Raw genomic sequence first — 13,454 nt, forward strand, 5'->3', positions numbered from 1 at the left:
CAAAAAAAAAAAAAAACATACCAAAAACAAAGTAGTCGTAAACTGAACCAGTGGACTTTTTGCACTGCCAACTCGTTAATTAACACAGCCTACCTGTTAAAAATGTGAAATTGTAAAAATCTTTGATTTATTGTTTTTCACCCAGATTTTAACTTTGAAGGAGCAGATTTGAAATTTAAAAGTCAGGTCTTTTGTTTTAAGAAACATAACTATAAAAAGGGTCGTATAGTGCAATGCAAAAAGAGTAATACTGTGATACTAGTTTTAGGTCACAACAGTTCCGAACAGTTGAAAGTAACTGACAGCAGTTTGAACCGAATCTCTTTTTATTTTTTTATTTTTTGCACGCAACAGGAGAATGCATTCTTCTCACATCCCCTGTAACTTCTGACCTGCATTATCCAAGGTCTGCTTGGCTCTGTGGAAACATAAAATTTCTGTTTGCCCAAGTTTTGTCAACAGCTGCCACTGCCGGACAAATGTGTTGATTTTCCAAAACATTTGGCAGTTTTACTGTTGTTCTTTCTAATAGAACACTTCAGATCAACAGCAGAAAACTTGCATGTTAGAAACTTTTTTCAGCATTTTACTAGTCAGTGATATGGAGTAACATCTTTGTTTTGATATATCTGTAAAAGCTCTCATCCACTTTTTATCACCCTGGTGGTGTGAGATGCGGGGAGATATAGCGATCAGCATGTCCATCCATCTGTCCTTTTTCAATTCTTAGCGTGATATCTCAACGAACCAGTTCGCCAGTATCATTCATATTTAGCATAAAAGTGTACTTGTGTGGTCCTCCGACACAGGTTGATTATGGTGATGTTGGGGTCAATTTCAAGATCACTGTGAAATAATCAAGATATTGATATTGTCATTGCCACCCTTGTTAGTGCTATATCTCAAGAACCAGTTGGCCAGTTGCATTCATATTTAACATAGGGGTGGACTTGCACGATCCCCCAACACTTTGTATTACTGATCTGTGGGGATCGGGGGATGTGTCATCTCCCAATTACTATTGTTTCCTTTGTTGAACCCGAATGTGTTTTTATCCTGCGCGCTGTAAAACTGTGTTGCATTTTTGATTCTTTGGAGGAAATGTGATGCACCACAAAATGTGTCATGTTCATGGGCACCTGTGTATTCAGGTGAGACAATCCTCTTAACCCCTGCCTCTCTTTTCTTCTAAAGGATTTAATTAGAATCCTGTCAGCAGCCCATTTTGTCAGTTATTTTGTGCTTGTGAATCTATGACAGCATTCACAGTGAAATTTGATAGCAGGCTCTGAATACCTAGTTATGCTGGAAACTAGATTTAAATTTTTGTTGCCTAATTAAAAGCCCCTGTCTCGTAGCCACAGTAGTTAATGGTAAGAGCAGAGTAATAATCAAAGCTTGTTGACACTGCCTCACAGGCACAGCTACAGATGGCCCAGTCCATGTTTCTCACAATACCTCAGAACGCTTTACAATGGCTACTTCCAGAGCTGTGCAAACATTTGCTCGACCAGCTTTTGATTACATGAGAGTAACTCAGTAACGTTTGTAGGTGGTTAACTGGAGAAAGCTCTCAGTAATCTTCCAGGTGTTGATATGCAAATAAACATACTGCACATTTTGTTTGTTGATGTAGAAACAGGTTTTACAGTAGTTTAACACTTGTCTCATTGATTATACTCACTTGACTGCTGCAGTTACCATCTGATACTGTTAACAAAACAACCGTAAAATTATAATTCCTGCTTCGTGGCAGTTCTTGTTGGTGTTTTAAATGACATTAACACAGACACAACAAACAGTATATAATAAACACTCAAACGGTTATCTGCAAATTTGTGTATTTAGGCTGTATAATGCCTGATGTCACTGTTTGTAACTCTAAAGCAGCATTTGCAAATGTACCTGCCACATGTGTATCATAAGTATCTGACCTGTATCAGAAAAAATGCAGATCACCTGATATCACTTCCTGACCAGCGTGCAGCGTGTTGTTGATGAGAGCAGGGATTTAATGTGAGAGCAGCGTTTGTCGAAGCAGTGTGAACTTTGCATTACATGATGAAGTGTGTTTTTAAGATTGTATTATTTTGTTGTTCATAGGAATATGAAGAGTTCCAGTATAGACGGCGACATAGACAGCGTAGGCGAGGTGACATGTCCAGTCTCCGAAGCAACACACCTGACCCTGATGACCCCAGCGACGGGACTTTAGGTAGTTCATGCAAGCCCTCTTTAATGTTTTTAATGTTTGTTATTTTTCTATCATATATATACAGTAGTGATCAGAATAATAGTAGTGCTATGTGACTAAAAAGATTAATCCAGGTTTTGAGTATATTTCTTATTGTTACATGGGAAACAAGGTACCAGTAGATTCAGTAGATTCTCACAAATCCAAGACCAAGCATTCATGATACGCACACTCTTAAGGCTATGAAATTGAGCTATTATTACAAAGTAGAAAAGGGGGTTTTCACAATAATAGTAGTGTGGCATTCAGTCAGTGAGTTCGTCAGTTTTGTGGAACAAATAGGTGTGAATCAGGTGTCCCCTATTTAAGGATGAAGCCAGCACCTGTTGAACATTCTTTTCTCTTTGAAAGCCTGAGGAAAATGGGACGTTCAAGACATTGTTCAGAAGAACAGCGTAGTTTGATTACAAAGTTGATTGGAGAGGGGAAAAGTTAAAATTATAGGCTGTTCATCTACACTGATCTCCAGTGCTTTAAAATGGACAAAAACCAGAGACATGTCGAAGAAAACGGAAAACAACCATCAAAATGGATAGAAGAATAACCAGAATGGCAAAGGCTCACCCATTGATCAGCTCCAGGATGATCAAAGACAGTCTGGAGTTACCTGTAAGTGCTGTGACAGTTAGAAGACGCCTGTGTGAAGCTAATTTATTTGCAAGAATCCCCCACAAAGTCCCTCTGTTAAATAAAAGACGTGCAGAAGAGTTTACAATTTGCCAAAGAACACATCAACTGGCCTAAAGAGAAATGAGGGAATATTTTGTGGACTGATGAGACTAAAATTGTTCATTTTGGGTCCAAGGGCTGCAGACAGTTTGTGAGACGACCCCCAAACTCTGAATTCAAGCCAAAGTTCACAGTAAAGACAGTGAAGCATGGTGGTGCAAGCATCATGATATGGGCATGTTTCTCCTACTATGGTGTTGGGCCTCTATATCACATACCAGGTATCATGGATCAGTTTGGATATGTCAAAATACTTGAAGAGGTCATGTTGCCTTATGCTGAAGAGGACATGCCCTTGAAATGGATTTTTCGACAAGACACTGACCCCAAGCACACTAGTAAAGGAGCAAAATCTTGGTTCCAAACCAATAAAATTAATGCCTCGCAGATGTGAAGAAATCATGAAAAACTGTGGTTATACAACTAAATACTAGTTTAGTGATTCACAGGATTGCTAAAAAAGCAGTTTGAACATAATAGTTTTGACGCTTTATAGCGTCAACAGCAGATGCTACTATTAATTGTGAACACCCCCTTTCTACTTTTTTTTTTTTACTAATAGCCCAATTTCATAGCCTTAAGAGTGTGCATATCATGAATGCTTGGTCTTGTTGGATTTGTGAGAATCTACTGAATCTACTGGTACCTTGTTTCCCATGTAACAATAAGAAATATACTCAAAACCTGGATTAATCTTTTTGGTCACATAGCACTACTATATATATATGTGTGTGTGTTTGTGGGTGTGTACCTTAATCTAATCCTAACCCGGTGCTTCTCAGTTTTTTTGTGTTACGCCCCCTTAGGAAGAAGAAAACTTTTCTCGCCCCCCATCCCACTCTCCACTGTGAATATAAATGGTTTCATTTGTCCATAAAATTGTTATAAGTACACCTCTACATAACATTGTATTCTTATTAACATTAAAGAAAAAAAGAAAGAACTTTAGATCAACTTACAACAAAGAATAACTTCAATAAATAATGATTTCAAATGGATCAGAACACTTACTCAGGAGCACAATATATAAAATACTTTAACGGACAAAACAAAAATGAATACAACAATTTGTGATTATTTTTTATTATTATTTTTTGTGATTTTTATTTTTTTTTTATTAGTTTTTATTTTTGCAGAACTTGCGTCATCCAGTATGACAGTGACCATTTCTACTGCTGCTTTGGTCCTCTGCTAAGGTGCTATGATGCTAACGGTGCTCACGTGTTTACTGAAGCAGCATTCACAAAGCTGGATGTTTGCTGGCAATATTCGGCACATTTTTACTGAAAACAGATCAAGCGGCTTATATGCGTGATTGGGGTTTAATGTCTTTACGTGACACTTTAATTTATTTGGCTTCATGCTGTCCACTGCCAACATTTTAAGACACAGCGGTCTTTCCTTGTCTCCACTATAGTGCGAAAAAAAAAAACCCTGCATAGAGCTGCGTTCCATTATGCTAGAGTCCTCAATACTCCCTGTGCACACTCTGACAATGAGAGTGCCACTGCCACCTACAATAGTGGATGTGAAATTACACTTTTTTCTAGTATGGGGAAAAAAGCATGTTCCCCGCAGGATGACATTTATCTAACTGATGTTTTAGTTACAAAATATAAATAAGAATTTAATTAAATAAATTAAATGATTACTGGTGTAAAATAATCTAAATTGATGAAGTTGGGTTGTCTTAATTTGTTTGGCAAAGTAAGCCTTTGATTGAAATTACCCCAATTTAACCCCCCAAAATGGAAAATGTGGTCAACTCCAAAGCTGCTGTAGAGATTGTATGTATGATAACTTTACCTTTTGGTATTTTTTTTGTCTTTCTTCCTCTCGTACACAGATGCACAGGACGTAGGAGGTGAACATAGACAAGGTCCTCTGATGGTGAGTTCACATTTAAAAGTCAGCCAAACTTTGTTCTACTTTTAGAGTTTTATATGTAAGGGGACTTCTTTCCCCTTAGCTGCAGTAAGCCACTGTTATTAATGCTGTTCATTTTCTTACCTACAGATAGAATAGGTTAGACTGAAGCCATTGAAAGATACTGGTGCCACTTCCTGTGTGTCTTTAAGACTTTGTTGTTGGCACTGTATTTTCTTCCAGGGTCTCAGTTCTTTGGAGGATGATGATCCAAACATTCTGCTGGCCATTCAGCTGTCACTCCAAGACTCAGGCATGGCGGGGATTGGGGCCAACCATGAGGCCCTCTCCAGTGAGTCATCACTTGGTGCGATTGGGACCTCCCTGCCTTCTCGGCTTGAACAAGGTGCTCCAGTTGTAAGTGTCCTCCCTCGAGCTTCCCTCAGCAGCTCAGAGCTGCTGGAGCTGGGCGACAACTTGGCTCGACTCAGCAACGTCAACCTCAGCAGCCAGTACTCTGGTCCTGTTGGTGTTCCCACACAGCACTGTGTGAGCCACAGCCGCATGTACAGGGATTCCGGTGCAATGCAAGCAGGTCCAGCAGGCAGCAACCCCTCCACAGGTCTTTTCTCCTCATCCAGTGACACAACAGACTCCACCACCTGCGGCAGCCACGACCCGTCATCATCTTCTGCATTAGCAGGAAACGCCAACCTGCTGGGTAACATCATGGCTTGGTTCCATGACATGAACCCTCAAGGCATCACCCTGGTCCCCTCAACCTCCTCTGACACTGACGTAGACATGCTCCATGTAGGTGGAGGAAGAGGCCTACGGGATGATGAAAAACTAGAGGTTGTCGTCCTCCCCGAAAATAAAAAATCTCAGGAAGAGGTGGCAGACGTAGCTTTCTGCTCTCAGATAAGGAGTGAGTTGGAGGAGGAGTCCGCTGCCGCCGAGAGGCCGACGCGGTTAGATCTACTCGGGATGGGCACTAAGCCGCTTTCTTACGTGGCTGCCATTGATGCAAGTGGCAGCCACGCTGAGGGGAGGGGTGCAAAGACTTGCCATGTTGACACTCCACAGTGTGAGTCTGACCACTTACCCAGCACCAGCTCCTCTGAGTGGGAGGAGCAGGTGCACTTAGTGTGATCTGATTGGATCATGATTAGCCTTTTTATTTGATGAGGGGCAAAGCACTGGTAAATTATATAACAAGTGAAGACTATGTGTTGTTGATGGAATGTACACTAAAGAATGTGTCTTGGGGTCCTGTTAGGAAATTTGTGGAAAGTAGATTTCTGCTGAGGGCGCACGAAGACACCCAACTGTGAAAACGCCTTTAACGGGCGACAACAACGAGAATCCACACTCGCACATTCTAATAACATTTTCTGTGCACATAAAAACAGCTGCATCACCTGCGGCAGGTGGAAAATCATTTGGATTGGGATCACTTCCATAATCTGGTAAGGACAGTAGCTGCACATACGAATGTGGCTTTTAAATCGTGTCGTGTAATATTTGACCCACAAATAATAAAGTAGGTAACACAGACCTGTGCTCGTCCCACGTTTGCAACTTTATCAGGAACTACGTTTATATGAAGGATTTTAATCAGGATGGAATCATTTTGATTTTTGGCCGTAATAACAAAGATCAGAATTGGCGCATTTCCACTGCATAGTTCCTGCTCAATTCGATTTGACTCGACCCGCCTTTTATCGGTTTTCCATTGGCCAAACCTCATACCTAATTCTGTTTTTGGTATCACCTCTTAAATTAGCTGAGGCAGTACCAAAAGGTGATTTGAAAATACCACAGATGACTGATTGGTCAAAGAGAATTGTCGCTGTACGGGTTTCCACTACCCTCAAATTGCTCAATTTTAAGTAGGGAATTAAAAATATGCTTAATGGAAATGCACATTTACCAAAAAAAAACAAAAACTCAGACATTGCAAATAGTTTTTTTTTCTGCTCGCATTAAGTAGTTTTTCAGATTGAAAAATTGCAATGGTAAATGAATTACATTTATATAACACTTGGCCCATCTGAATCAGAAGCTCAAGTGCTTCTGATTCAGTGATGCCTCACATTCAGCCATTCACACACTGATCTCAGGGTGCTGCCATGTAAGACACTCTACTATACACTGGGTACAACTTGTGGGTTAAGGACATTGCTCAAGGACCCTCAGTGATTTTCCGGCCTGACAGGGATTGAATTTAGGATTCCGCTGGTTTCAAGACCACCGCTTAAACACTAGACCTCTACCTTATGGGGAGGTGATGGTCTAGTGGTTGCTTAAGAGATGCTGAAGAAACCTACCATTTTTATATCATTTGACAAGTAGCATGTCTGCAGTGTACTATATCATATCACAGAAGCTAAACTATTTAATGAGAAGTGTGTGTGTGTTACAGTGAAAATGGCTTCACAGCATTTTCATGTGGCGGCTCTATGAAGAGTTTTCATTAATCTAATCTGAAGTGGAAAAGGAAGTACTAAGTACCAAAAGCCAATGGCGTTGAGTCGAGGAGAGCTGAGCCGGTACCATCCAGTGGAAAAGTTCTAACACACGTTTATATGTACTGATCAAAACAACTGGATTGGCTATTTTGGCATGTGCACAATGCAGCTCCTTTTCCCCAATGCAATTTTAGTTTGGCACTAAACCCTCATCATTCGTTATTCACTGCACAAACTACAGCAGGAGAGATTTTGTCTTAAAGAGAGCAGCAGAATCACACCACGTTGTGCACTTTTTAACCTCTTTCTTCCCCTCAGAGTAGATTCTGCTGCAGGGGCTGGTGGTTTGTGCATGTTGTGGATGGAATAACTCCTCATTCTGTTTGGTTCTAGCCATCAAAACTGTTTATTTAAAAATATTTATTTTTCATGTTTATGAAATCTATATCGTCTCTTCCCTCATCCTTTTACAGGAAAATCTCTGAGGACTTTTCCGACTTTTAATCATCATTGATCTTGTCGATATGTAAGTGATGAGCACGTGGGGAACAATCTGATTGGCCGTTCCGTGTTTTTCCACATAAACGCTTGAAACTTCCTTGTCAAACAGAGCAGGTTTCTAGTCAAATCCACATATTTCATTCTATTCTAGTTTGAGACATTTCTGTTGAGATTGTCAATTATTATGACAATTGTCAGATTATTAGTGTCAGTTGGAGATAATAAAGCACTTTTTAATAGCTTTGTGTTCACTGTCCAGACAGAGACACACAGTCGCCGTATTTCCATCACTGGGGAGCACCTTAAACTCTATGAGAGTTGTAAGATCTGGAGTTGTTTGCAAAGTGCACATTGTGTATTGTTCTCCCCCCCAGGAGTAAAAAGCCTACTGCATTTGGCTCAGGTGTGAAGGAGCTTTTTCTAGCTGTACATAATGATCAGATTATTATGTTTCTAGGTGGGGAAAAAAACCCCATCCTGTTTTTGGTCCATATCTGCCTACTTTCTCGGTGCCAAACACTGACCAGTTAAAGCACAGTTTGCAGTCACCAAGTGGATTCTTTGAAGCAAATCGTGCCTGCTGATTACAATCTCATCCACTCAGCTCCTGTTTCAATGTGAACGCCTCAGAGAGCCATATTTTATTGAAAGAAAAAAAAAAAGATTCCTGCTGAGCGATGTTTTCAAACCTCGGTGTCTAAAACCTGCAGTGTGCTGTGTAAATCTTTTAAGACCTTAATATTTGTGTGCTTACTTTGTATCTTTCATGCTAAGAGTCGTCGACGACGACCTGCCTGATGGAGCCGCCGAGCGTCATTAAATTTGCATGTTCATATTCAGGATTTGATTGTAGCCTGTCTGAAAGGGCTGCAGCTCAACAGGCATCGAAACGAATCACGGCGTCGTCAAGTAAAACCTCAGAACTTTGCAGGACAGAAAACTGCGTTCACATTACCACCTGAAGTGATCTGATCTGACCGTTCTCACAGCAGTCACATTGCCACGGATCAGATTTACAGCCGCTCGTATACGTACACGAGGCTGAGTTCAGACTGCAGATCACCTCCCGTAAAATCTCATTTGAGCGTCCAGAGTGAGACGCATCTGTTGAAATCTGAATCACATTTCAGACAAACTCCAGGTGCCCGCACACACGGAAGAGAGTTTAGGCGCATCTGCTGAAACCTTTGGATCATATCGGCGTTTCATCCACACGGAACCAACATTTTCCGTTTTCGATAACGCTACTATTTGAAAAGGGTCCCAGAGTGGATAAATCTCAAAACTGTGTTTTTATGTTTCATGTGTACAACCGTTATGCAACTTTTGTGAAACGGTATCTTAACCCCACCTGTCTAACCTTAGCCTTAATCGCGGCCAAGTATTTGTCACGTGTCTCGGTACTGCATCTGAAACGTGTTCATTATATCGGCGTATTTGGATTGACACAATTCCCAGACAACATTCTCTCACAATTTTATGACATTTGTGAATACCCATCATAAATTAAATAGCTGTGTACAAGGTCCAGCTCAGTAAAACACTTGCCAACAGAGCAAAATATTTGAAGGTTTCATGAAGCAGAGAACATTTTGACACCAATCTGGGCTTTCTGCGTAAAAAATCCAGTAACAAGTTCATGTAGGGCCATTTTGCATATTTTGAAATTTTGTGAAAAAGTATCATGTGACAAATGGGCGTGGCCTATACCCGTGGGAAGAGCACCATCCACTAAAATTTTACAAGTTATTACAAGGTGTTTTCTTGCAGGGGTGGTGGTCAAGTGGTTAGTGTACTTGGTTTAAGTGCTGAAGGTTCCTGGTTCAAGCCCCACCCCTGCCATATCTCTCCATGTAATGTGGAGTTGCATCAGGAAGGGAGTCCGGCATAAAACCTGTGCCAATTCAACATGCAGATCCATCCATGGATTTGCTGTGGTGACCCAAAGTGCAAAATAGGGTAGCATCTGTGGTAATGGCACAGTTTCATTAAATTTGGCATTGCAACTCTAACAGAGGCCGTGCACATACCTGCCCGAGTTCATGCTGTTCTGTGATCCCATTAATGCGAAAATGCATCATGAAGTAAAGATGGTTAAAGTCAAAGCCATGACAATTGCAAACAGAGCAACAAATTTTCAAGTTTCTGGTCCAATTATTAAGATTCATGAACCAGAGAACTTGTTGAGACCGATCTACATTTTCTATGTCTAAAACTCGAGCCAAGTTTTTTGGGGTGGGGTCAGTTTCACAATATTGCCACAAAAGCACCAATGCGGGTGGCCTGCACCATTAGAATCACTTCACCAATCGCAATGGTGACAACACTTCTTTCTTCAGCTTCGCTGGTGCTTGGACCCTAAAAAACAAAACAAAAAAAATATTCAGGTTGCTTTAGATCAGAGGTCTCAAACCGGTTCCAGAAAGGGCTGAGAGGGTGCAGGTTTTCTGTGAAACCACCCACTCCAGCAGGTGATTTCGCTGATTAACATCACTTTGAGCAGGTGAAATCAGTTAATCAGCGAAATCACCTGCTGGAGTGGGTGGTTGCACAGAAAGCCTGCACCCTCTCGGCCCTTTCTGGAACCGGTTTGAGACCTCTGCTTTAGATGGTAATGTGAACGTAGCCATAGATACATCTTGAGCTTTAGCCTGAATCCAGTTCCTGTAATGGTTTAAATTGAATCTGATGGATTTAAGCTTTAACAGGACGAATGTCACCAGCTCCGGTGTAAAGAGTTAAGTATTATATTTAACAGGGTATTAGTCTGACACCATCACCTTAACCAAGTTATCAGCTATTTCACCAAGAATTACATCATTTAACGTAGCTAACGGTTTATGGTAATGCTGCAACTAATTTTTTAATATGTATTTTTCTTCAGTGTATAAAATGAAGATGGTGATTCGGTTGAATCATATAAACACTTGATGAGTGAACTCATGAACTCAGAAGTGGTTTTTGTAGGAATTTTTGTTTTTTTAAGCATCAGACTTGTGTGAACGTGTGTGTTTGACTCCACGTAAAAATCACAATTGAACTTAACTAGCAGCTGAACCTAGTTAAAACCAGCTGAGAGCAGAGTTCCAGTGCCTTTCTAACCCATCACCTTTATTTTACTTCACACAGTATTTACAGCGAAAACACAATAAAAGCTGATTACCTTCAACGCATTTCTCACAGCTAATAGTGTCAAAACGAGCTTTTAATTTTTTTTAATTTATTTTTTTAAATCCAAGTACTTGTAGCATGAAGCTGTTTCTGTGACTAATGTGTTCATGACTGAATGTAATCTGGTACTAACTGTGGGTCAAACTTGGTCCCAGCTATGGCCCAGTTTTTTGTTTTTTTTAAAAAAACATGGCAGTTTATGTCTGTGGTTTGAAATGAATAGTCGCAGTGCCGCAGATAGAACGATTCAACCATAAAACACTAAAATGGTGGAAAGTTGCAGTAGAAGTTCAGTATTTCAAATTCCTGAAAAGTGGATTGTGAGTCGTTCAGCACCACTGATCCGTGTTTCAGCGTTAATCGTATCCGTACAGATTAACGTCTGACTCCACTGAGGAAACTTCAAACCTGATTGCTGTGAAAAGTGTCTTGACTTTGAGTGCCAAACGGTTTGTTTTTGACTTGATTCTTATCACCGGATGAAGTGCAGGAAAAACAAAAACACAAGTCACAGTATTTCACCTCTAAATGTCCAGGTGATTTATTTGCAATGAAATGTAACATTTGTAACTCACTGAGATTTTCCAATGAAAAGTCACTAATCCTGGAAATGCTATTTGCACTTTCATAGTCTATACTTGATACATTCCCTCTTTATACAAAACATGTTTGATGTGTGAAGACAATAAACTGTTGACTTTTAATTTGTGTGTTTTTCATGCATGCTGTCAAAATACTCATTTTTAGAATTACACCAGTTGTGTTCTGTGGATGTGTTTAAGATGGCAGATTCTGACTTTCACTTCCTGTTTGCAAGGGTATTAATCCAGTTTGAAAAACAGCATTTTCAATTTATTCACAAACATTCTATTTGTCAAATCAACACTAAAACAGTTGTATAAGTGCCATGTTGAAAAAAAGAACCTTGATTTACAAAATACACTAATAAGTGACTCACTTTCCCACATAAAGTTCAAGAGCTCTTGGTGAAACTCTATCGAACCTGCATTAATAGGAAATATTCACCAGGTGGTGGTATTGCTCCATTTTAAGAACCCAATCTCCTTGCGGAGATAAAAGATCCACAAACATAAAAAAGAGACCTCTATTCTCCCTCTCATTTACAGTTAGCATACTGGCATAGTATGGAACTATGCTTCCTATCCCTTTAATTCATCTTAATAGCAATGGAACAGGTCTCAGCCTCACTTCCTCTAAATTTTGAGTCTGTTAGTAAAGCTCAGGGCTAGCTGGCAGGGATCAACTTCGTATTCTCTCTGATTCCCTGTTGATTTACTGTTGGTGAACTCATACCTTAGGTGCAGTTATTTCCAGCCGACTGATTCAGCTTTCTCTCTCTCTCTTGTCTGGCCGAGGTACTGAAGAGACTGCATGAGGTTAATGGCTATGCACCAATGGGCGCTGGACTAAGATGCCTTGGCTAAAGCTGAGGCAGCGGCCAGTGGAGCACCTTGCTGAGGGTGACCTCTCTGAGCCGACGTTTACGGGAGTGAAGTTAACGAGGCAATGGATGAATACTGGCTCTGCATGCCAGGGTGATGGACAATGACTCACCTCAGTATTGAGGTTCACCCCAATGCACTTTGTTTTTGATGCTATTTGTGGTTTTCCTGTTTCTCCAGGATGGTAAAAGTTTGTAAAAACCTTGCAACTTAGAATGGCCTAAACAGTGGGTCACCCCTCTGTGAGTCTGGTCTGCTTGAGGTTTCAGTTGCATTTTTAGTTTTTAAAGCAGTTATTAATTTCAGTTTTCACTGACAACCGACCTGGTGCTTATATTAGTAGATGATGACGTAGCAATTAGTAGCACCTGGTAATTCATTTTAAATATCCACAAATGCATTTTGTCCACTAAATACAATTTTATCATCTTAAAGTAAAAGCTTTATCATTTATTACTCACAGTTTGAATAATACACAGGTATTGCAATTTTATTTGTGAAACATCCTGACTGTAATTCAGTATGGGCTTGAAGAAAACTATCTAAGTTGAAATTCTGACTAGTAGAGGTGTTTATCACTGAGATTCTGAAGCAATGTTAACTGATCATACACGAGTATGTGTTTACTGGACTAATGCCATCATCTCAATCTTCTCAGAATTCAGAAGTAGAAAGTTACATGACCTTCATTTCTTAACTGAAGCCAGACAGTCCTATAAGATATTCAAATTACATCAGCTCAGCTTTATATGCTGATTAATATATCTGTACAAGCAGTGCCACATAAAGTGGCAAAGGACCTAAAACAGAACCCTGAGGTGTCCCATACTTCATCACAGAAGTCTTGGAAGTAGTAGTACATTCGGTTGGACAAGGATGTAGTCTGACCAGAAATGTAAAAAAAAAAAAAAAACGTTTATTTACCTATATGTAATGAGCTATAGCATCAACAGCTACACTCAAATCAAGCAGTCACAACACTGAAGTGGTATCCACAGC

The 13,454-nt window shown here is 40.2% G+C and overlaps 1 protein-coding gene across 1 annotated transcript in view; it reads left to right on the top strand.

Moving 5' to 3' along the window:
• The window catches only part of LOC117514725 (ankyrin repeat and IBR domain-containing protein 1-like), a 73,517-nt gene extending 63,378 nt beyond the window's left edge, over nt 1–10,139 (top strand). The window contains exons 18-20 of the mRNA XM_034175288.1: nt 2,104–2,215; nt 4,830–4,873; nt 5,093–10,139. Of these exons, the coding sequence (XP_034031179.1) occupies nt 2,104–2,215; nt 4,830–4,873; nt 5,093–6,001 (1,065 nt within the window). The 3' untranslated portion in view covers nt 6,002–10,139. The remainder of the gene's footprint in view (nt 1–2,103; nt 2,216–4,829; nt 4,874–5,092) is intronic.
• The last annotated feature ends 3,315 nt before the right edge of the window (nt 10,140–13,454 follow it).

This window comes from Thalassophryne amazonica, chromosome 7 (genome assembly GCF_902500255.1).
Source record: "Thalassophryne amazonica chromosome 7, fThaAma1.1, whole genome shotgun sequence".
In the NCBI taxonomy this organism is placed as follows: domain Eukaryota; kingdom Metazoa; phylum Chordata; class Actinopteri; order Batrachoidiformes; family Batrachoididae; genus Thalassophryne; species Thalassophryne amazonica.